Raw genomic sequence first — 24357 nt, forward strand, 5'->3', positions numbered from 1 at the left:
ATGAGTAAAGTTAGACACGTGGAAATTTTTGAAGGATCGGGGCCATTGGAAAGAAAAGAAAGAAAGAAAGAAAACAGGAAGAAGGGAAATCAGATAGACATGCAGGCAGACATACAGATAGATTTGGCACACCCCACTTCCTCCTTGTTGTGATCCCCACTCCTACCCACACATCATGCTGAAGGCCCGCCAGCTCTTGACTGTGTTCCTTGTCAGCCCCTTCTTCATGGCGTCTTTCACCTCCTTCATCCTCAGGCTGTAAATCATGGGGTTGAGGAGCGGAGTGATCACAACATAGAAGAACAACACCACCTTGTCCAGCTCTGAGGAGGAGCGGGGAATGGGACGGATATAAATGAAGAAGGCCATGCCGTAGTAGACCACCACCACAGCCAGGTGTGAGGCACAGGTGGAGAAAGCCTTCTGCTGCCCTGTTGTTGAGGGGATGCGCAGGATAGTAACAATGATGTGGCCATAGGAGACTATGGTCAGCAGACAGGATCTGAGGATGACAGAGGAGGCCAGCACCAAGACCAGGGTGGAGCTGAGGGAGACGTCGCCTCAGGACCGCCTCAGCAAGGGCCCCGCATCACAGAAGTAGTGTTGGAGCTCCTCGGGCCCACAGAATGAGAGCCAGGAGATGAAGATAATGGGCAGCAAGGGGGCTAGGAAGCCACCCAGCAAGACCACCCCATCAGTCTGGTGCAGATCCACATGGTCATCATGGCCAGGTACCGCAGTGGGTGACAGATGGCCAGGTAGCAGTCGTAGGCCATAATGGCCAGGAGGAAACACTGGGTGGAGCCCAGGGCGAAGAAAAGGTAGAGCTGGGCTATGCAGCCAGCCACAGAGATAGTGCTCCTAACTTCCACTAAGCTCTCCAGCATCTTGGGCGCAGTGGAGGTGGTACATAAGATCTCCAGAAAGGAGAAGCTGCACAGGAAATAATACATGGGGTGGTGCAGGTGTTGGTTGACCTTCACCACTCAGATAATGACCAGATTGGCAGTCACTGTCAGGACATAGGTAGCCAGGATCAAGATGAAGAACAAGTCCTGGAGATGTGGCATGCTGGAGAAGCCCAGGATGATGGGCATGCTGGAGAAGCCCATGTCCTCATCCTTTCACAGCTGTGGAGATAAGGGTGGAAAGGATGGGGAAGAGGGAGAAGGTGAGGGAGCTACAGAGGGGGAACAAAGGAAATGAAGATGAAAAAAGAAAAGGAAGCACTAATAGACATAAAGAAAGGCAGAAGAGGGAGGAGGTGAAGGAATGGTGGGGAGGGAGAAGAAAGAGAAGGGGAATAATCAGCATAAGAAGAAGACAAAGGCAGAAAAGATCATAAAGCAGAGGAAAAAGAGGTTTATGAGCAATGAATTGCGATATAAGATCAGGAAATACCTCCATTGGAACATGCAACTTTCTCTTACCAAATATGAAGCATATTTAATGCTGGGATTTTCAAAGAAGGCTAAGGGAGTTAGGAACTGATTTCAATGGGTGTTTGGTGCCTAGCTCCACTAGGTTACTTTGCAGTGTTCCTAGGGAAGACTCTGCTGCTGGCTCAGTGGAAAGGGGATCAAGGACACAGAGCCCAGCAGTGCCACCCTTACCCATTACATTAGTCAGCACGTAAATTGATAGTCCATTGGATGTCAATAGGATTCATTATAGGCAAGTGTTTGCCAGCAGGAGTGAGCATTGTTCAGTCTCACCCTGCACACATACAGAAGAAACAGCTTATCTTTGAGATTTGATTGCTCTCTTCACTGAATTGTCTTGCTTACACCCAATTGCGGCTATGAGTTTGCACATCGATTCAAAGATTCCTACATTTTCAGGCCAGAAGGGAACATTAAAACATCTAGTCTGACCTGCTGTATAACAGTGGTTCTCAACCAGGGGTATGTGTACCCCTGGGGGTATGCAGAGATCTTCCAGGGGGTACATCAACTCATCTAGATATTTGCCTAGTTTTAGAACAGGTTACATAAAAAGCACTAGCAAAATCAGTACAAACTAAAATTTCATACAGAAAATGACTTGTTTAACCTGCTCTGTTACTATACACTGAAATGTAAATACAGTCTTTATAGTTCAATTGATTTATTATAAGGTAAAAATGAGAAAGTCAGCAACTTTTCAGTAATAGTGTGCTGGAACACTTTTGTACTTTTATGTCTGATTTTGTAAGTGTGTCTTTTTTAAGTTTGGTGAAACTTAGAATCATAGAATAGCAGGGTTGGAAGGGACCTCAGGAGGTTATCTAATCCAACACCCTGCTCAAAGCAGGACCAATTCCCAACTAAATCATCCCAGCCAGGGCTTTGTCAAGCCTGTCCTTAAAAACCTCTAAGGAAAGAGATTCCACCACCTCCCTAGGTAACCCATTCCAGTGCTTCACCACCCTTCTAGTGAAAAAGTTTTTCCTAATATCCAACCTAAACCTCCCCCACTGCAACTTGAGACCATTACTCCTTGTTCTGTCATCAGGTACCACTGAGAACAGTCTAGATCCATCCTCTTTGGAACCCCCTTTCAGGTAGTTGAAAGCAGCTATCAAATCCCCCCTCATTCTTCTCTTCTGCAGACTAAACAACCCCAGTTCCCTCAGCCTCTCCCCATAAGTCATGTCCTCCAGCCCCCTAATCATTTTTGTTGCCCTCCGCTGGACTCTTTCCAATTTTTCCACATCCTTCTTGTAGTGTGGGGCCCAAAACTGGACACAGTACTCCAGATGAGGCCTTACCAATGTCGAATAGAGGGGAACGATCACGTCCCTCGATCTGCTGGCAATGCCCCTACTTATACAGCCCAAAATGCGGTTAGCCTTCTTGGTAACAAGGGCACACTGTCAACTCATATTCCGCCTCTAATCCACTGTAACCCCTAGGTCCTTTTCTGCAGAACTGCTGCCTAGCCATTCGGTCCCTAGTCTGTAGCAGTGCATGGGATTCTTCCATCCTAAGTGCAGGACTCTGCACTTGTCCTTGTTGAACCTCATCAGGTTTCTTTTGGCCCAATCCTCTAATTTGGGGGAACGCAAGACAAATCAGACTCCTGAAAGTGGTACAGTAGTCTGGAAAGGTTGAGAGCCACTGCTGTATAACACAGGGCAGAGAGTTTGCCTATGATTCCTCCACTAGTCTCAATAACTTGTGCTTAAACTAGAGCATGGTTTTAAGAAAGAAAGAAAGAAAGAAAGAAAGAAAGAAAGAAAGAAAGAAAGAAAGAAAGAAAGAAAGAAAGAAAGAAAGAAAGAAAGAAAGAAAGAGAAATTTCTTGTTTTTGTGGTAGTGCCTAGGATAGTAAATCTAGTCATGGACCACTGTACAAACACAGAACAGAAAGATAGTCCCTGCCCCAAAGAGCTTACAATTACATGGGACAAAAGTTGGAGACCAATAGATGGGAGAGTACAAGGAAACAAAGAGTCAACAGATGGAGATGGATGGATAGATGGTGGAGTACAAGAAGACAATGAGACAGTCCAGGTCAGAATGACTGGCAGTGATGTGAGGACATCAGCAACCACGCCACTATTAAGTTTTTCTTTGGCATCACAGCAAAGGAGAGTTTCAAGGAGGGATTTGCAGGTGGATAATGAGGTAGCTTTGTGGCTGATTATGAGGATAGACTCCACTGTGTGAGGGGCAGCTTGGGAAAAAGCACAAAGGGGCTTGTTTGGAAAGCCACAAAGCAAAGAGCAAATACAAAGACCACTATTTTACAATGATAGTAAAAGATTCAATATTCACCTTAGCAGAGTGTTGAAATCCCAGAAGGTGTAGAAGCAATATCAGCTATTCAGCTGGAACAAAAAATACTACGGAAGGTCTCAGATGAAGTGTTTCTTATTAGATATCTGAAAGAGCCATAAAATAGTGTTATGAAGATTATTATTAGCAATAATAGCAAGTGCAATAACGTCTAGATTCTTCATAGGTTAACTAGCATTTTCTTTAAAGAAAGACTCATTTTTAACTCTCTGTCTGTCTTATGCTATGTTAAGGTATCTAAATTCTCCTGACACTTGCTATCATTTTATCTAGTCTAATTGAGAACTGGAGTATTTCTAGCTCTTAGCAAGGGACAAGCCAGTATTACACTGTTGATTGTACGTGAGACGCTGCTATTTCAACTGATGTTCCAGGCACGAGAGGGATATAATTCTCTGAATGGGATCCCTTGGGAGATGATCACAATTATTTAAACATAACATTTTTTTTCTACTTTTAGATCATTCTTCCTAGCCAATTATTCACAGTGGTGTTCCGATGATTATTTAGTTCATGTCAGTACAGCAATTTCTCTACCTCCCTGCCTGTGCTGTCCAGTGCCACTGCTCAGCATCTCCCCAAGTTCTCACCTAGACTAAGTGTAATTCATACTTGCACAGTACAGGTCTTTGACCTCCACTCTTGGTTGGTCCACAGGTGAGACCATGAGTCTATTGAAGATGTACTAGAGCAAAGCTTTTCTTTTAGCTCTATCTTTCCTTTAGCACTCAAGGTCTTAGGTTCAACTCCCCCTGGATGACCTAAACAACATGTGTTACTGAAACCTTGTTAGAAAATGGAAGAGGGGTGGTCCACTAGAAACATAAATGACTCCTTTCTTCTTCATTTTCACAAACCTTGGACTATTTGTCAAATAAATATAACAAGCCCAAAACTGATAACTGAACATTTTTGTTTAAATATTGCCAAGAAACTAAATAAAATTCACAACATTTTGGGGTGTCCGGTGTTCCTCTGAGCAACCCAAAATGTTTCCAGGAAATCTAGAAACTTTGGATAAAAGTTTTAATTGAACTCAAAATCTCGCTCTATGAGTTATATTGGCAACCACGAAGATGGAGCCATGGCCCTGACTACAATGTGGAGAACAGGAGAAGGTTTCTACTAAGGTCTGCAGCAGTTTCTGCTGGCGAAACTCATTTCTACTGGGAGATTGTTACAGGTATTTAGGCACCTAAATCTCATTTATTTCAGCTCCCACTGAGAGTTAGGCACCTAAAGACTTTTAAAAATCTGGCCTTAGTGAATCTGGACTGGGTGTAGCTCTCATGTTGAGTATCCACACACATTAGGTGGCCTTGAAAACATCTGCCTAAATATATTAATGGGCTTTAATTACAAACCAGGATCCAAAACTTGGGGTTTTGCCCCTATCACTATAAGGTATCATACATATTTTCCTGTATGGATCACTTCTAGGGGGTCCATTTTGCATGGTGCATTCATTCAATGGCTCTTCTGTTGATGATTGATTGGCGATCCCTCGATTCAAGGATGTTCTCTACCACGGATTTATATGTGGGTCCTGAGATGATTCAGATCCTGGAACCGCAGTAGGTACAGACATTTTGTGGCAGGCCAGCAGCCTGCTGGGAGAAAGTTATTTATTTTTCCTTCCTCCTCTCTCTCTTTTCAGCTTTGAAGACAAGGCGCTTCTCCTTGAAGCAGGCCACTACCTAATCGACGATATGGTGCCATTGTGGTAGGTTGGTGGCTTGCTTTTCCCAGCTTGTGATGTCCACATCAGTTTTCTTAAGATACACTTTCAGTGCATCTTTGTAGCATTTCCTGTGACCACCATGGCATCTCTGAGCATGGTTGAGGCTGAGAGTAGAGGACGTGTTTTGGGAGTCTTGCCTCCCAAAACTTTTCTGTTGACAGTGCGAGCAAAAGACTGTTTTGGGGCTAGTTTTGGACCTCAATTGCACTGGTGTGAATCAGGAATAATTCCCTTGTCTTTGTGATTATTTGCACCTAGAGGCTACCGAGTGAATGCCTCATTGTGCCAGCATCTGTGCAAACATATATCTGACCCTGCCTCAAAGGGTTTTATTATTATAACTATAATAATTATTAATGCAGAATCACTGAGAAACTTCATAGTGCTGGGCACTGTACAGATACATAACAAAAAGATGATCTCTAGAGCCCTGCAAATATGTGGACATCCTCTCTATATCTGTGCATATCTGCATCTGCAGATGTAGATAGCCGCAGATCATGTATGCGGATCATGGATCAGATGCAAATACAAATTTTGTATCCACGCAGGTCTCTAATGTTCTCTGCCCCAAATAGCTACTATCTTGGTATAAGACAAGAGAAAACAGATAGAGACAGATGGGGGCAGAGGGTGCAAGGAAGCAAAGAGACAATATTGGTCACTGTGATCGGCAGTATTATTAGGTTGTCAACGGCTTAACTGTTGACAAACTTTTTGTAGGTATCATGGTACAGGGGATTTTATGGAGGGATGGGAAGGAGGCTAATGTGGTAGGTTTGTGGATATTTGTGGGGAGCTCCTCCCGGCATGAGGGGCAGCAAGGGGGAAAGACTGAAAATGTAACGAGTGGGTTATGGAGGCAGGCATGGCAGGCCAATCCGAGGAGGGAGTCAACCTCCTGATAGTGAATGAGAGATGATCAGTCAGGTGGGGAGAGGCCACAGAGGGCCTTGAAAACGAAGACTTATGTTTGATGTGTGAAAGTTACTCTGGATTGATATTGGCATGAGTGAGCAAACACCCAAAATGCTAATTGTGTTGTTAGCCCTTCTACACCAAAGGAGTGGCCAGAAGCGCAGCAATTCAGTTCACGTTCGGGCTGGGAAGGATTTGATTTTTATTGTTTCATTAAATGTCAGTTTTACTGTATACACACACAAACTGACCTACAGATATCTAAATTGATAATAATCGCAATTTAGAGATCAGCGAAGCAAGAAAAATGCTTCTTGAGAACTTATTTGTGTTTGATTGAAGGATATTTACATTGTATATTTTGACATATGATGTTGATAAGGCGTGTTTTAATGGTTATACAATTTTTAAATCTCTGCATCGACTGTCAATAAAAAATTATTGTGTTTCCCACCATAATTTCATAGAATCATAGAAATGTCAAACCAGAAGGGACCCTGAGAGGTCATCTACTCAAGTCCACTGAGACAGGGGCAAACAAACCTAGATCATCCCCGACAGGTGTTTGTCCAATGTGATCTTAAAAATCTCCAGTGATTCCACAGCCTCCCTTGGAATCCTGTTCCAGAGCTTCACTACCCTTATAATCAGAATGTTTTCTTCCTATCTAACCTAAATGTCCCCTCTTGCAGTGAAAAGCCCCCTGCAACTGAATATTTAAACCAATGCAAAAATTTAAAAATGCTCAAACATTATAAATTTGCACAGCTGTGGAAATTTGAATGGATAAATATAAAAAATAAACATTGATATTATTTGTCAAAATTATATATATATAAATAAACACATTGAATGCTGTCAAGCCTACATATAAGCCACTTGTCACTGATGAGCACTCGTGGCTGTGTGTCCTTGGCTAGGTCACTTTCCTGATCTGTGCCTCAGTTTACCCAGCTGTGCAATGGAGATAAAGTCACTTAACATCACAGGGGAGGGGGCTGAATAAATTGCCAAATCTTGGCTTTACAAGGCGCAACGGTGATGGGCCAGTATTACTTAAATATGCCTGATGAACATCTGTGCTAGAAATCAATGCACCCACTTAGCGTATGGGAAGGCAGATTTCCTTTTCAGACAGTGCTCAGATGTGCCCCCTAGGCCTCTGCTTTGGAGGGTCCGCATGCACTCCCCTCCTGAGCAGGCTGCTGAGTTTCATCTGGAAAAGAATAGACATGAGGTTGAGATCACGGCCCTTCCCAAGTTCCACAATGTGGGCTATCTAGTGCCCCTGGTGGTGTGGAGGTCTCCTGTGTATTCCCCACTATCTACTACCTATGGGCCAGCCCTAATTTAAAAAAAAAAAAAAACAGTGGCTATGCAGCCTACACTTTGATTAATTCAAAGAGCTGAGCAGGAGGTGAGGTTTTTTTCCCTTTGAAAAATGTTGATGACAAGTTTTTATTTACCTCATTTATTTACCATGATTTAGTTCAGTTTTGAAAATCCCTAGCCTTGAGACACTCACTGCATAGCCTGGTCACCAGACTACCTCAGAGATGGCTATCTGCAGTAGTGTAATATCTCATCTGAATTAGGAGTGTACATGTTTGTGGGTGGGGGCATCCACCATGGTCTGAATTAGAGCTCAGTCAATATCAAAATTTCTGTCCTGCCAGGAAAACGTTTGTGGAGGACTCCTGTCTCATACTGAGAAAGCGGAACGATCAGCGAGTTATCTTAAGTGTCTATACATAAATGCAAGAAGCCTGGGAAACAAGCAGGGAGAACTGGAAGTCCTGGTACAGTCAAGGAACTATGATGTAATTGGAATAACAGAGACTTGGTGGGATAACTCATATGACTGGAGTACTGTCATGGATGGATATAAACTGCTCAGGAAGGACTGGCAGGGCAGAAAAGCTGGGGGAGTTGCATTGTACGTAAGAGAGGAGTATGACTGCTCAGAGCTCCGGTATGAAACTTCAGAAAAACCTGAGAGTCTCTGGATTAAGTTTAGAAGTGTGAACAACAAGGGTGATGTCGTGATGGGAGTCTGCTATAGACCACCAGACCAGGGGGGTGAGGTGGATCAGGCTTTCTTCCTGCAACTAACAGAAGTTACTAGATTAAAGTCTCCCATGAGAACCAGGGTCTGCAATCTCCCTGATATCTGCTGGGAGAGCAATACAGCGGTGCACAGACATCCAGGAAGTTTTTGGAAAGTGTAGGGGACAATTTCCTCGTGCAAGTGCTGGAGGAACCAACTAGGGACAGAGCTCTTCTTGACTTGCTGCTCACAAACCGGGAAGAATTAGTAGGGAAGCAAAAGTGGATGGGAACCTGGGAGGCGGTGACCATGAGATGGTCGAGTTCAGGATCCTGACACAAGGAAGAAAGGAGAGCAGCAGAATACAGACCCTGGACTTCAGAAAAGCAGACTTTGACTCCCTCAGGGAACTGATGGGCAGGATCCCCTGGGAGAATAACATGAGGGGCAAAGGAGTCCAGGAAAGCTGTCCGTATTTTAAAGAATCCTTATTGAGGTTGCAAGAACAAACCATCCCGATGTGTAGAAAGAATAGTAAATATGGCAGGCAACCAGCTTGGCTTAACAGTGAAATCCTTGCTGATCTTAAACAGAAAAAAAGAAGCTTCCAAGAAGTGGAAGATTGGACAAATGACCAGGAAGGAGTATAAAAATATTGCTCAGGCATGCAGGAGTGAAATCAGGAAGGCCAAATCACACTTGGAGTTGCAGCTAGGAAGAGATGTTAAGAGTAACAAGAAGGGTTTCTTCAGGTATGTTAGCAACAAGAAGAAAGTCAAGGAAAGTGTGGTCCCCTTACTGAATGAGGGAGGCAACTTAATGACAGAGGATGTGAAAAAAGCTAATGTACTCAATGCTTTTTTTGCCTCTGTCTTCACGAACAAGGTCAGCTCCCAGACTACTGCACTGGGCAGCACAGCATGGGGAGGAGGTGACCAGCCCTCTGTGGAGAAAGAAGTGGTGCGGGTCTATTTAGAAATGCTGGATGACCACAAATCCATGGGGCTGGATGCGCTGCATCTGAGGGTGCTAAAGGAGTTGGCGGATGTGATTGCAGAGCCATTGGCCATTATCTTTGGTGATCGGGGGAGGTCCCAGATGACTGGAAAAAGGCTAATGTAGTGCCCTTCTTTAAAAAAGGGAAGAAGGAGGATCTGGGGAACTACAGGCCAGTCAGCCTCACCTCAGTCCCTGGAAAAATCATGGAGCAGGTCCTCAAGGAATCAATTTTGAAGCACTTAGAGGAGAGGAAAGTGATCAGGAACCGTCAGTATGGATTCACCAAGGGCAAGTCATGCCTGACTAATCTAATTGCCTTCTATGAGGAGCTAACTGGGTCTGTGGATGAGGGGAAAGCAGTGGATGTGTTATTCCTTGACTTTAGGAAAGCTTTTGATACGGTCTCCCTCAATATTCTTGCCGCCAAGTTAAAGAAGTATGGGCTGGATGAATGGACTATATGGTGAATAGAAAGCTGGCTAGATTGTCAGGATCAACAGATAGTGACCAATGGTTCCATTTCTAATTGGCAGCTGGTATCAAGCAGAGTGCCCCAAAGGTTGGTCCTAGAGCCGGTTTTGTTCAATATCTTCATTAATGATCTGGAGCATGGCGTGGACTGCACTCTCAGCAAGTTTGCAGATGACACTAAACTGAGAGGAGTAGATACGCTGGAGGGTAGGGATAGCATAGGTCTATCGCATCTTCCGTGTATTTAACATGTGCAATTTCAGCTTTACGCAGTCAGCAAAAAGAAAAAAAAAGAGAAAAATAAAAATTTTAATACTGTACCCGTAGTGCGGGCGATTCCGCCCGCCATTACACTCAATGTAATTTTGACTATACGCGATTTTCGCTTTACACGCTGACTACGGAACGTAACCCCAGCGTAAGATGCGACAGACCTATATACAGAGGGGCCTAGACAAATTAGAGGATTGGGCCAAAAGAAAACTGATGAGGTTCAAGAAGGACAAGTGCAGAGTCCTGCACTTAGGATGGAAGAATCTTATGAACTGCTACAGACTAGGGACCGAATGGCTAGGCAGCAGTTCTGCAGAAAAGGACCTAGGGGTTACAGTGGACAAGAAGCTGGATATCTATGTGCCCGATTCACACTCATTTCAATGGATTTTTAAAATACCATTAGTCACCTTTAAAAATCTGGCCCACCAGACATGAAACAAATAATTTCAGTTCAGTTCAAGAAACCATAATATTTCAATGCAGGTTAAATTTATCTGAACTGGTATTGAGTTAAAGAATGGGCATTAGGCACCTATTACCTTAGCCCCTCTTTGAAATCCCAGACCACCGTAGCCCTCAAGAATGATATCATAGGTCCATTAAATGGAATTCACTGTGGTCTGATGAAAGTCTAATAGATAAAAATCATTCTGACCTGTGGAACTCATTGCCACAGGATATTAGTGAGTTAAAGAATGGGAATCCCTTAGGCCATCTTGGAAAGTCCCAGACAAGGAGAAGACTTTTATGCCATGCATTGTTTTCCTCAGGGTGTCCTTGAACTCCTCGTTCCTCAGGCAATAGATGACTGGGTTGAAGAGGGGTGTCAGAACTGTGTAGATGACGGACACCAGCTTGTTGGAGTCAAAGGAACTTATGGCCCGAGGTCTGGCATAGATGAAGAGGGAGGAAGCATAGAAGATGGTGACCACCAGCAAGTGGGAGGCACATGTAGAAAAGGCCTTGTGACGCCCCTTGGCTGAGGGGATGCGCACAACCGTAGAGATGATGCAGATGTAAGAGGCCACAGTAATGGAGAGAGGCCCCAGGAGAATGAGCAGGGCCAGCAGGAAGTCCACAAGTGCTGCCAGTGACATGTCGGTGCAGGCCAGGTTGAGCAGCGGTGACACGTCGCAGAAGAAGTGATTGATGATGTTGGCCCCACAGAAGGTCAGACGCGAGATGAAGAGGACCTTCCACATGGAGATGAGAAAGCCACTCAGCCAGGACCCAGCCACCAGGCGGATGCAGAGAGTCTGGCTCATGATGGCTGAGTAGCGCAGCGGGTTGCAGATGGCCACGTAGCGGTCGTAGGCCATGACGGCCAGGAGGACACACTCAGTGCAGGCCAAGGCCAGGAAGAAGTAGAGCTGGGCCATACACGCAATAAAGGAGATGCTTTTCCTTTTTGTTACAAAGCTCAATAGCATCTTGGGCACCGTGACTGAGACGTACCAGATCTCCAGGAAAGAGAGATTCCCCAGGAAGAGGTACATGGGCTTGTGGAGTGGGACGTTGGCCCAGATTAGCATGATGATCACCGTATTCTCTATCACTGTCAGTGCATAGGCTAGAAGGAACATCAAGAAGAGCAGGAGCTGCAGCTCCAGGATGCCAGGGAAACCCACCAGAATGAACTCGGTCACATGACTTTGGTTGGCCCAGTGCATGCTGGAGGTCTTGGCACTGTTGTTATTCAATCTGGAGGAGAGACACAGGTGTTAGAAATGTGACTGCATGTCAACACAGTATTGATGGCTTTGTCACAGGGATTTTCAAAATCATCTATTTGACAGCACCTATTAATTTTGAATGTCTTTAAAAATCTGGGCCTAGGTGCCTAACTCCCATGGAAATCAATTGGAGCTAGACACCTAGTTGCTATTAAAAATCCCAGTGAGCACTTATTTTTATCTTTAGGGTTTGAAAACACCTTTGAAAATCTAGCCCAAGGTAAAGCAATTGGCCTTTTTTTCCTATACTGAAATTGTTCATGAATAATTGTCAACATGTTTCCTTTGTTCATGAAATTTCTCCACAAGATTACTTTTAATTGAGATGATCCTCAAATTTTTTTTACTAAATGAAAACTGGCTTTTGGGGAAATGAAAATAAAAATTAAGACAAATGTCGAGAACCATGTTGATTAAAATATAACACAAGTATTTTCAGAAACAAATGAAAAATGGCTCCATTTCAAACCCAGGAAATTAACATAACATTCATTATGTTTGAGCATTTTTTGACCATCTCTAAAAATAATTCCTGTCTTGGACGTGGATCTTCTGAGCTCTTCAAAGCCAGCTAGGATGTTTGGATACCCAATACCAATTTAAATGACTGATCTGAGCATCTAAGTTCCCTAGGCATCTTGGAAAATCTCAACCAGGATTATTATTATTATTTATTATTATTATTGTAATTCAGTAGCACTTAGAGGCCACTAACAAAAATGAGGACCCTGTTGTTCTGGTCCTGCACAGACATATAGTAAGAGACTGCCCCTTCCCCTAAAATCCCCCCATCTATATAGGTCGGAAGGAAAAAAAGACTTGAACAAGGTCATAGAGCTGATCAGTGTTGCAGGTGGGAATGGAACCTACATCTCCTGGCTCCCAAAGAAAGTAGCAGGGTCCCACTTCTAGCCCCCTTCGTGGAGAGGGGAAGATGGCAGCTAAGGTGTCCCCTGAATACCTACCCCAGCAGCTGGAGTGGGCTAGGCCATTTTCCCCTTTTTGCCACATACAGACACTCGTGGTGGGGCACAGACCCCAAACAGCACGACTTGGAGCTAACACCCCATTGATAAGCACAGGTTGTTCCTTCCCACTCAAACCTATTGTTTTTGGCTGGCTGCAGGTTAGACTAAATGACCATAATGGTTCAAAATCTCTGGATGAAATTTTGGTCCCATTGCAGCCAACTGCAGAACTTCCTGTGTCTTGAACAGAGCCAGGATTTAACGCTATGAATCTATCAGATATCACTGAGAATGTCAACACTACAATTAAAAAAATCATGAGGCAGGCTTGCAGGACTCAGGCTGCAGAACTGGGCTCTGAGATCTCAGACCCCAGGCTCCAGCCTGAGCCCAAACATCTACACTTCAATTGTATAGTGCCCCCAGCCCAAGCCTCATAAGACCTGACCCAGGCCAGCCACAGCTCTTTCATTGCAGTGTAAATATACCCACTGAGGCCAACAACCCTGTATGATTCAAACAAGGATCAGACATTCATGGTCAATATTTTTAAAGGTGATGGGTGCTTTATGGAGAGCTGGTCAGAAAATAGATTTTCCATCCGGTGAACAAATTTGAGATTTTGTTTTCTGTCCCAAATCAGAACAAAAAAGGCAATGATTTAAATTGTTAGTGAAATCATTTTTAAAAAAGAAATGAATGAAAGGATGAAAGAAATAATAATTTGAGCGTGTTATTTCTCTTGCCCGACCTAATTGAATCACAAGGTTCTTTTTGTGAGTTTCCCATTGAATTCTCTGCAAGATGTGCAGAGGAAAGAGCAAAAGCACAAAAGCAAGAAAACAAGAAAGAAAGAAATTGTGAAAGGAAGAAAGAGGAAAAGAAAGAAAGCATAAAACCAAAAGAAAGAGAAAAATACATTTTGAAATGGTGAATGAGCAAAAAAAGCAATATGGTGAGAAAGAAAGAAAGAAAGAAAGAAAGAAAGAAAGAAAGAAAGAAAGAAAGAAAGAAAGAAAGAAACTCACTAATGGATGTATTGCAAACAAATGCTACCTACTTGAGAATAGGAGGTGAAGACAGATGATACCCCAAAATAGCTGTTTGTTCCCCGATGTTTGATCCAAATAATTGATCAGGACAAAAAAAATAAGGAGGGAGGAAAATATCCTTTGGAGAAAAAACAAACAGAGACCTGGAGTTGGGTCGGGCTAGGGGAGTGGTAGTCCCCCGCAGTGCTGCATAGACAAGATTGGGTGAGCTCTCCTTACGGACTGATTTAAGCTGGGCAGGGTCGACTCCTCCCCATCTTCCAGTGGCCCTCGAGGCCTAATTCACAGCCCAGTTGATGTCAATTACAAAACTCCCACTGACTTCAACAGGGCCAGGATTCCACCCCGGGAGCCTTCGCTTGTGGTGCTAACAAGTTTCCAAAGATTCACACCCACAGGGAGCCTCTGCTGGGGGCTGCTCCTCTGTGGATCCACTTCAGACCCTCTCCTCAACCTCTCCTGGCTGCCTGCTTGCATGGCCACTGCTCTGCTTGGAGGAAGAGGCAGAGAGCAGTGTAGCCGGAGCTGCTTGTTGAGTGGAGCCAGGAAAAACAACTCCTGGTGGGTGGTAAAAGACACAGATGCTCGGATCACATCTCCCAGAGAGTTGAGCACTGGGGGAGGCGGGGAGATCCCTCTGCCACTGCCTCCATTAACCAGCCCCCACCATACAGCCCCCCTTCCCTAATGGAAGGTGTGTGGTCAGAAGGAAGGAGCTTTGATCCAAATCATTGAGGCTGGGATTTGCAAAGGAGCCTAAGGGAGTTAGGTACCCAACTAAATTTCAATGAGATTCAGGCACTTAACTCCGACAGTTTTGATAATCCCAGCCTGATTTGTTATTCACAAATATGTCGGTTTTCAGTCTGCTAGTATTTATCAGGACATCTAAGTTCCTACGGGCCAGATTTTTGAAGGTATAGAGGTGCCTAACTCCCATTGATTTCAATGTACAGTAGATTCCGCTTATTAGCAGCTCTCTCGGTTGCCAGCTAAATGTTGGCATTATCCAGCAGTTGTCAATATGCACAAAGCAGGTTTGCAAGGCAGCAGCCAGGTGAGGAAGTGCTGGGATGTGCCCAGGGGTTGGGGCTTTCCATGGGGAAAGTGGGCGCTGGAGCCCAATCACTGATCTCACCATTAGATGGAGACAGAGGACTTCCGTTCCCAGACATGTCCTTGCTTTGGGGCTTAGAGTGAGGAGACGTGTGGACATTTTTTCAACGGATTTCCTTTTAAATGCACCACATCTGTTGGTTATTTTGCTTTATTTACCTCTACATTATCAGTTTTAACTCTTTCCTTCTTCCTCCCTTCTTTGGGTGATTCATCTTTTCCCCCCTCAAATATATTTTCTATTTCATGTAATAACCAGTTAATGATGCATCACCCAGAGATGGAAGTTCATAGGCTCCTCTATGGCATTCCTGATGCGTCATCAGTTCTATGTAGAGTCCAAGAAATAAACAATTCTCCGTATCATTTCTGATATTATGGAAGTGCCTGATACAGGTTCCATAGTTAGTGTTGTGTTATTAAATGGGCTTAAAATAAGATATACAATCCAGTTTTTCTCTAAAAGTAGAAGGCCTCTCCAGGTGTCATTTCATACACTGTTTGTTTCTATGCCCTTGAATTTTCTGGTGTAGTTTTTTTTTTTTTTTTTTTGGTTTCTCTTCATAAAATCCCAACTTGCTTCTGGAGATATCAGAGTCCCGTCACTCCCTTTACCTAACCGAACACCTCTCAAAACAAAACAACACTAGACGAAACACCTGAAATGGGTGGTGTTGGGAGCAGGGCAGTTTGGGAAACATATGTGTAGAGAGGAGTGGCTTGAGGGGAAGCAGAGTTAAGGTTGTGAAGTATGCTAGCTGTAACACTAGACTTAGAGCCAGCTGGAGGAATTGGTCTAATAAATGCTGACTGGGTCTAAGCATCAAGAGATCCAGGTTCTAGTCCTGGGTCTGTCAATGATCTTATGCAAGTCATTTTGTTTCCCCTCCTACTTTTCATCTGCCTTATCTATTTACATTGTAAGCTCTCCAAGTCAGAGACAGTCTCTTACTACAAATTTGTGCAGTGCCTAGCACAATGGTGTCCAAAACTCAGTTGGGGCCTGTTGTATTAATGTAGATAAAATAAATGGGCCAAAGAGTGTAACATAACTCTTTGTCACCCATCCAATGTTAAACAAGGTCCAGAGTTTGGCATAGATACGTTAGCCTGCTTTGTACAATGGCAAAAAAATACATTAAAATTCCTTTTAGCCTTTTATTAAATGTACAGAAAAGAAGGAAAAATCATTTTAGGCATTAAGCATTAAGTAAGGCTTTCATTTTGACAGTATCATTTGTTCCCTTTTTCTTTAGCTGGAAAGAGTTTTAGAAGGGAAAAAAATACCCTTATTTGACAGTCTCTTAGGCCTGGTCTACACTAGGCGTTTATGTCAAATTTAGCGCCGTTACATCGAATTAACCCTGCACCCGTCCACACCACGAGGCTATTTAGTTCGACATAGAGGGCTCTTAAATTCGACTTCTGTACTCCTCCCCAACGAGGGGAGTAGCGCTAAATTCGACATGGCCATATCGAATTAGGCTTGGTGTGGATGGAAATCGACGGTAATAGCTCCGGGAGCTATCCCACAGTGCACCACTCTGTTGACGCTCTGGACAGCAGTCCGAGCTCGGATGCTCTGACCAGCCACACAGGAAAAGGCCCGGGAAAATTTGAATTCCTTTTCCTGTCTGGGCAGTTTGAATCTCATTTCCTGTTTGGACAGCGTGGCGAGCTCAGCAGCACTGGCAACGATGCAGAGCTCTCCAGCCGAGATGGCCGTGCAATCCCAGAATAGAAAGAGGGCCCCAGCATGGACTGATCGGGAAGTCTTGGATCTCATCGCTGTGTGGGGCGATGAGTCCGTGCTTTCCGAGCTGCGCTCCAAAAGATGGAACGCAAAGATCTATGAGAAGATCTCTAAAGCCATGGCAGAGAGAGGATACAGCCGGGATGCAACGCAGTGCCGCGTGAAAATCAAGGAGCTGAGACAAGGCTACCAGAAGACCAAACAGGCAAACGGACGCTCCGGATCCCAGCCCCACACATCCCGTTTCTACGAGGCACTGCATTCCATCCTTGGTGCGACCGCCACCACTACCCCACCACTGACCGTGGACTCTGAGGATGGGATATTGTCCAGGGCCGGTTCCTCGGACATGTTAGCGGACGGGGAAGATGAGGAAGGAGATGAGGAGGACGAGGCAGTCGACAGCGCTTACCAAGCTGATTTCCCCGACAGCCAGGAGCTCTTCATCACCCTTACAGAGATCCCCTACCAACCCTCCCCAGCATTTAACCCGGACACAGATTCAGGGGAAGGATCAAGCAGTACGTGCTTTAAACATATAAACCTTTATTTTTTACAAAACTTGAATATTAAGACTAAGAACAATCTGTGATTCATGATTTCTTCCCCCTGGGCGCTTAAGTAATCAGTAACATCTATTTATAAAAAAATCAAACAGTGTCCGGTTGTGCATGATTGTGCTGCCCAAGCTGCTCCACTCTTTAGTCCCTGCTACTGCAGCTAGACGAAAATCCTGTCTATATGTCCGGGGATAGAGCAGTAGTCCTCCACGGACATCTCCACAAAGCTCTCCTGCAAGTAATGGGATAGCCTGCTCATCAGGTTCCTGGGGAGAGCGGCTTTACTTGGTCCTCCGAAGTACGAGACGTTCCCGCGCCGAGGGGGTGGGACAGGGCCAGAGTTACTGCTTGGCCGATTGCTGGCAGCACAGACTGGCAGTGCTTTCAATGTGAAAGGTGGCCAGTGGTACTCCTAAAGTTTTAATCTGCCACAAGTCTACGGCTTACCATGTTTGCCTGCTACAGAGAGTACCGTGTCCTGCCCCGGTTCCCAGATTGGCAGTGCAAAAGCCCAGGCACTGAAGGCGAGGTTCGAAAATTCGGCCTTGTCCTCAGTGCGCATGTGATAGGTGTGGTTCATGGTCTTGTTCACAGAGAAAGACTATGTTCTTGATTCACAACTACATTTATCTTTCGGAGGAATTCACTGCCTTTTCCTCATTCCCACAGCCACATCTGCAACTGTCTCCCAACCCAGCCTGGCAACACACTCCCAGAGGCTAGCGCACATTAGGCGGAGGAAGAAGAAGACGTGAGAGGACATGTTCTCAGAACTAATGGGCTGCTCCCGAGCCCAGGCAGCACAGCATAAACAGTGGAGGGAGAATTTGTCCCAAATGCACCGGACACACATGGAACGTGAGGAGAGGTGGCGGCAGGAAGACCAGCAGGCGACTCAAACGCTGCTTGGACTTCTGAGGGAGCAAACGGACACGCTCCGGCGCCTTGTTGATGTTCTGCAGGAACGGAGGCAGGAGGACAGAGCCCCGCTGCAGTCTATCAGTAACCGCACTCCCCCGCCACCAAGTCCCATACCCCCCTCGCCCAAAGTCCGAAGAAGGAGGGGCGGAAGAGTCCGTGAAAACTCTCACTCCACCCCTGCAGACTGCTCAAGCACCAGAAGGCTGTCATTCCCCAAAATTTGAAAAGTCCTTTCCTGGCAGCCTCACCCAAGCCCCCGTCCAAGTTTCAGCCCCCAGTTTCATGTGTGGTTGTTAATAAAAAATACGTTTCTGTTCATTACTGTTTCAGTCATGCTGTTTTGAAGGAGAGTCTGTCTGCAGGGGGGGAAGGGGCTTGGTAATTGGACAGGACAGTCACCTTTAGCAGGCTACAGAGGCGGGGGCAGGTCCAGCAGCAGGGCACATACACAGTGCAGTGACTAGTTACCCTGGTCAGTCTGGGAGGTGGTTTTCATGTTCTGTGGGGGGCGGGAGAGGGGTTAGTTGCTCTGTGACTTTGTGGCGGGGGAGGGCAGTTACAGATCGTATGCAGCGGTCCTTGTCCTGGATCACAGAGCCACGCAGCAGGGGATCTGTAACCCTCCTCCCCCTGCCATAAAGTCACATAGCCCCCACATACACGCAGTCCCACTCAGGAGGGCTGGCCGGCTCCGTTGAAACAACCAGTCCGCTACTGTGAATCCTGTCATTCCTGGAGTTTAGAAGGATCATTTGCATCAGTACACTACATCCGCTCCCCACCACAGTCTGCATCCCCGGTTTCAAAGATTCCCGGGAAAACAGTACTAAAGACAACGGTGTTCAATAACAAAAGTAAAACTGATTTTATTTTTTTGGAAGGGGGTGGAGGGGGTCTGTAACTGGAGAGGATAGTCATCCTTAACTGGGTAAAGAAACGGGGGCAGGTTCAGCTTCTCTGTACAGAAACTTAAAAGTCACTGGTTACCCTGCTCACTGTGGAACCTGGCTTTCAAAGCCTCCCGGATGCACAGGGCATCCCGCTGGGCTCTTCTAATCGCCTGGCTGTCTGGCTGGGCGTAATCAGATGCCAGGCTATTTGCCTCAACCTCCCACCCCACCATAAAGGTCTCCCCCTTGCTCTCACACAGATTGTGGAGCACACAGCAAGCAGCTATAACAATGGGGATATTGGTTTCGCTGAGATCACAGCGAGTGAGTAAGCTTCTCCATCTCCCCTTGAGACGTCCAAAAGCACACTCCACCACCATTCTGCACTTGCTGAGCCGGTAGTTGAAGAGTTCTTTTTCAGAGTCCAGGGCGCCAGTGTAGGGCTTCATGAGCCAGGGCATTAGCGGGTAGGCTGGGTCCCCAAGGATCACTGTAGGCATCTCCACATCCCCAAGAGTTATTTTGTGGTCTGGGAAGTAAATACCTTCCTGCAGCCGTCTAAACAGACCAGAGTTCCTGAAGACGCGAGCGTCATGAACCTTGCCCGGCCATCCAACGTTGATGTTGGTAAAACGTCCCCTGTGGTCCACCAGTGCTTGCAGCACCATTGAAAAGTAGCCCTTTCGGTTGATGTACTGGCTGGCCTGGTGGTCCGGTCCCAGGATAGGGATGTGAGTTCCATCTATAGCCCCACCGCAGTTTGGGAATCCCATCGCGGCGAAGCCATCTATGATGACCTCCACGTTTCCCAGGGTCACTACCTTTGAGAGCAGTACCTTGACGATTGCGTTGGCTACTTGCATCACAACAACCCCCACGGTAGATTTGCCCACGCCAAACTGGTTCGCGACAGACCGGTAGCTGTCCGGCGTTGCAAGCTTCCAGAGGGCTATGGCCACTCGCTTCTGGACAGTCAGGGCTGCTCGCATCCGGGTGTCATTGCGCTTCAGGGCAGGGGACAGCAACTCACAAAGTTCGAGGAAAGTCCCCTTCCGCATGCGAAAGTTTCGCAGCCACTGGGATTTGTCCCAGACCTGCAGCACTATGCGGTCCCACCAGTCAGTGCTTGTTTCCCGTGCCCAGAATCGCCATTCCACAACATCCAGATGACCCATTGTCACCGTGATGTCCTCGGAGCTGGGTCCCGTGCTTTGTGAGAGGTCTGTGCCCCTCTCAGAGTTCAGGCCCTCACCGCGGTGCCGTAGCCTCCTCGCCTGGTTCATCTGCATCTGCCTCTGGGAAAGGTGGATGATAACCTGCGAGGTGTTGACAAGTGCCACAACTGCAGCGATGGTCGCAGCGGGATCCATGCTGGCAGTGCTGTGGCGTCCACGCTGTCACTGACCCGAAAAGTGTGCGAACTGATTTCCCGCCGGCGCTTTCAGGGAGGGAGGGAGGGCGGTAGTGACAGACGGATGACGACAATTACCCAAAAGCACCCTCGACCCTTTTTTTTTACCCAGAAGGCATTGGCGGCTCGACCCAGAATTCCAATGGGCAGCGGGGACTGCGGGAACTGTGGGATAGCTGCCCACAGTGCACCGCTTCCAATGTCGACGCTTTCCCCATTAGTGTGGACTCACAAAGTCGAATTACTGTCCTTAGTGTGGACACACAAGTTCGACTTTGCAATATCGATTCCACATATTCGATTTAAGTGAAATCGAAATACCCTCGTAGTGTAGACATACCCTTAGATGGTATCAAAGATGGTAATACCTGTCCTTTGGAGGAAAAGAGGTGATTGTTGAGATGAGCTGGAGCTATTGTTGCTGCTGCTGTGTTAAAGTCTGATCACGTTTCATCTCAGGTGGTGTTTGCAATTCAGCTGGAGCTGGTAGGAGGTGATGTCATCTGGGTCCCTCTCTCTGGCCCAGTCTGATGAGGAAATCCCTCAGGGTTAGGATGAAAAAGGTCCAGGGTCCTAGGAGATGGTGGGGGTAGCAGCCATGTTGGTAAAGCTCTCTCCAGTAGCCTCTGCCTGTTCTTTCTTTCCTCCCCCCATAAACTCTTTCTTTAATGACCCCAAAAAGGAATGATAGGTGGAATAGCCCACCCCACCCGTTGGTTTGTCCACCAGTAGGCCTAATATTTGACACACCAATTTTAAGAACATAAAAACAGCCATACCTGGTCAGACCAAAGGTCCATCTAGCCCAGTATCCTGTCTTCTGACAGTGGCCAATGTCAAGTACTTCAGAGGGAATGAACAGAACAGGTAATCATGAAGTGATCCATCCTGTGTCTCCAGGGCCGGAATTAACCTTTTGTGGGCCCGGCGCTAAATATATCTGTGGGCCCCCATGTGGTTGTGATGGGCCCTTTCCAAGTGTGGGCCCAGTGTGACAGCGCCATTGATGCTATCGTAAATGTGGTATTGCCCAGATGGGGATGAAAACACTTATTCAAAAACAAAATAAGATATTTGAAACCACACTTGATTGAGACCTCCACTCAACCCATAGAGAACAAACTGGGCTAACATCAATGTACCCAGAATACCATTGAATTTGGTTTGTGTGGGAGGGGGTTGTTTGTTACTTTTGTCTTTTTTGTTTAAACACTCAGAGCCTGCTTGGGACCCTGAACACAGGTGCTTAATTAGCACACTTATGAGCCATATTAAGCCTGGATGTAGCAGTCAGTGGTGTCGCACCTACATCTCCCATACCACCACCTCCTCCACCCAAAGTTATGTTTCGTAAATACATTTTTTTAAAGCTGCATTTTCTACTTTAGTACAATAATGTTTACAAAACTTTCGGGTGGAGTGTGGGAAGAAAATAGCTGGTGCCCATCTTTTGCAGGGAGAAAGGGACACTGAGAGACACACACACACTTTACCACAAAGGCTACCACAATACAGCCTCAAACTCCTACCCCAGCCTTCACACCTGGGCTCTCCCTGCCCCCGTCCCTCCTACTATCCCCATCCCACACAACTAGGAAAGGGTCTCCTCGATCTCCCTGCTACTGCCCCCCCACACACACACTTTCACCCCAGGGCTGTCACCTCCCTCCCTTCTACTAGCCCCCCACACTGAGCCAACCCCCACCTTCAACCCAGATTCTTCCCTCCCTCTGCCCCTGCCACACCAACCCCCACCTTAACACCCTGCTTCTCCTACACCCCCCACACGGAGTCATCGCCAGCTCCCACATCGCACCCAGACTTGTCCCACAACTGCCCCTTTCTCCCCAAAGCATGCTGTGCCCCCTCCCCTCCCTGGATTGCAGGGGGGCAGTTTCTGGGCATTCCCACTGGCAGGGGGTGCAGCAGCCAGCACTGAGAAGCCCCATTGTCACCGCCCCCCGTGCTCCCAGGGACCACAGACAACCACCCTCCACCCTGAAGTGCAGGGTTGAGACACTGCCCAGGAGCCACCAGGCACGGTCGCTGGGGGGCTGCACACCACCCGGGAGTCACAGCACCGCGGCTGTCCCATGCTGCCCACTGCCCCAGGAGAATGGGGGAGACTCGGGGGTGGTGTAACCAGGAGCTACCACTCCGTGCCCCAAGGGGGCAGGAGGGCGCGGTTGGAATCCTCTCCCTGCAGACCATTGCCTTGCTTGGGATTTCTTCTTGGTCTGCTCCGCCCACTTCAGCTGCGACGGCTGGCAACATGGCGCAGGACATTCTGGGACTAGTCGTGCAGCTGGCAGCGCAGGTCCCAGGGCCCCAGAGGAACACAGCAGCATGCAAACCACAACTCCCAGCCTACTCTGCAACACCCAGTCTCTTTTGCACCTGCATACTGCGCTCTTCAGGCTGCTGAGTGTTTCAGCTGGTGCTGGGAAGTTGCTGACTCTTCACATTGCTGGGCTGTGGCCCAGGCTGGATTAACCCTTGTGGGCCCTTCCAAGTGTGGGCCTGGTGCCACGGCACCACCAGAGCCATTGTAAACCCAGTACTGTGTGTATCCCATGCCCAACCTCTGGCAAACAGAGGTTAATTAATTTTGGTTTCCTAATTTCTAGTTCCAGATCTCCTGTTTTTACCAAGAATGATTTTAACATAGTCCTTGAACCATATCAGTAGGCTCTTTCATTTAGATTAATATAGTCATTCAGTCTCCTTTTCAGACCGTTTTCCATCAACATTTGTTATTATAGTTTATTGTGACATAAGAACATAAGAACAGCCATACTGGGTCAGAACAAAGGTCCATTTAGCCCAGTATCCTGTCTTCCGACAGTGGCCAATGCCAGGTGCCCCAGAGGGAATGAACAGATGGTAATCATCACGTGATCCATCCCCTGTCGCCCATTCCCAGCTTCTGGCAAACAGAGGCGTGGGGCACCATCCCTGCCCATCCTGGCTAATAGCCATTGATGGACCAATCCTCCATTAATTTATCTAGTTCTTTTTTGAACTCTGTTATATTATTGGCCTTCACAACATCCTCTGGCAAGGAGATACACAGGCTGACTGTGCATTGTGTGAAAAAATACTTCCTTTTGCTTGTTTTAAGCCTGCTGCCTATTAATTTAATTTGGTGACCCCTAGTTCTTGTGTTATGAGAAGGAGTATATAACACTCCCCTATTTACTTTCTCCACACCAGTCATGATTTTATAGACCTCTATCATATCCCCCAACCCTTAGTCAGCTTTTTTCCATCTCTCCTCATATGGCAGATGCTTCATACCCCTAATCATTTTTGTTCCCCTTTTCTGAACCTTTTTCAGTTCCAATATATTTTTTGAGATGGTGCGACCACATCTGCACGCAGTATTCAAGATGTGGGCGTACCATGGATTTATATAGAGGCAATATGGTATTTTCTGTCTTATTATCTAGCCCTTTCTTAATGATGCCAAATGTACAATTGTATTGCTTTGATTGTCTGGTAGCTGCAGAATGTGTCTCCTAGCAGTGATGTCTTATGATCAGTATTAAGAGATATATGAACCCCTCCATTATGCAGCCCCTATGAATTGCAGGTTTTCCCTCCAGCCATTCACCTAGTCTTGGATAAATGTATTTCCAGACTATACAATAATAACATGTTTTTGTCACAATTAACTTTCTGTGGCCCCAGTGAAACTGACCATCTCCTTTGTGATTTTACCC

General features: G+C 46.3%; 1 protein-coding gene and 1 pseudogene across 1 annotated transcript; one reads left to right on the forward strand and one right to left on the reverse strand.

The window, feature by feature from the left end:
- The window catches only part of LOC135886303 (olfactory receptor 12D1-like), a 33904-nt pseudogene that overhangs the window by 9172 nt on the left and 375 nt on the right, over positions 1-24357 (forward strand).
- On the reverse strand, positions 9778-11901 carry LOC135886570 (olfactory receptor 226-like). The gene is made up of 2 exons (XM_065414322.1): positions 10975-11901; positions 9778-9783 (listed from the first exon to the last, which is right to left on the reverse strand). The coding sequence occupies exons 1-2, from the start codon at positions 11899-11901 to the stop codon at positions 9778-9780; spliced, it is 933 nt and encodes a 310-aa protein (XP_065270394.1).

Source organism: Emys orbicularis, chromosome 12, assembly GCF_028017835.1.
Source record: "Emys orbicularis isolate rEmyOrb1 chromosome 12, rEmyOrb1.hap1, whole genome shotgun sequence".
NCBI classification, from domain to species: Eukaryota; Metazoa; Chordata; order Testudines; family Emydidae; genus Emys; species Emys orbicularis.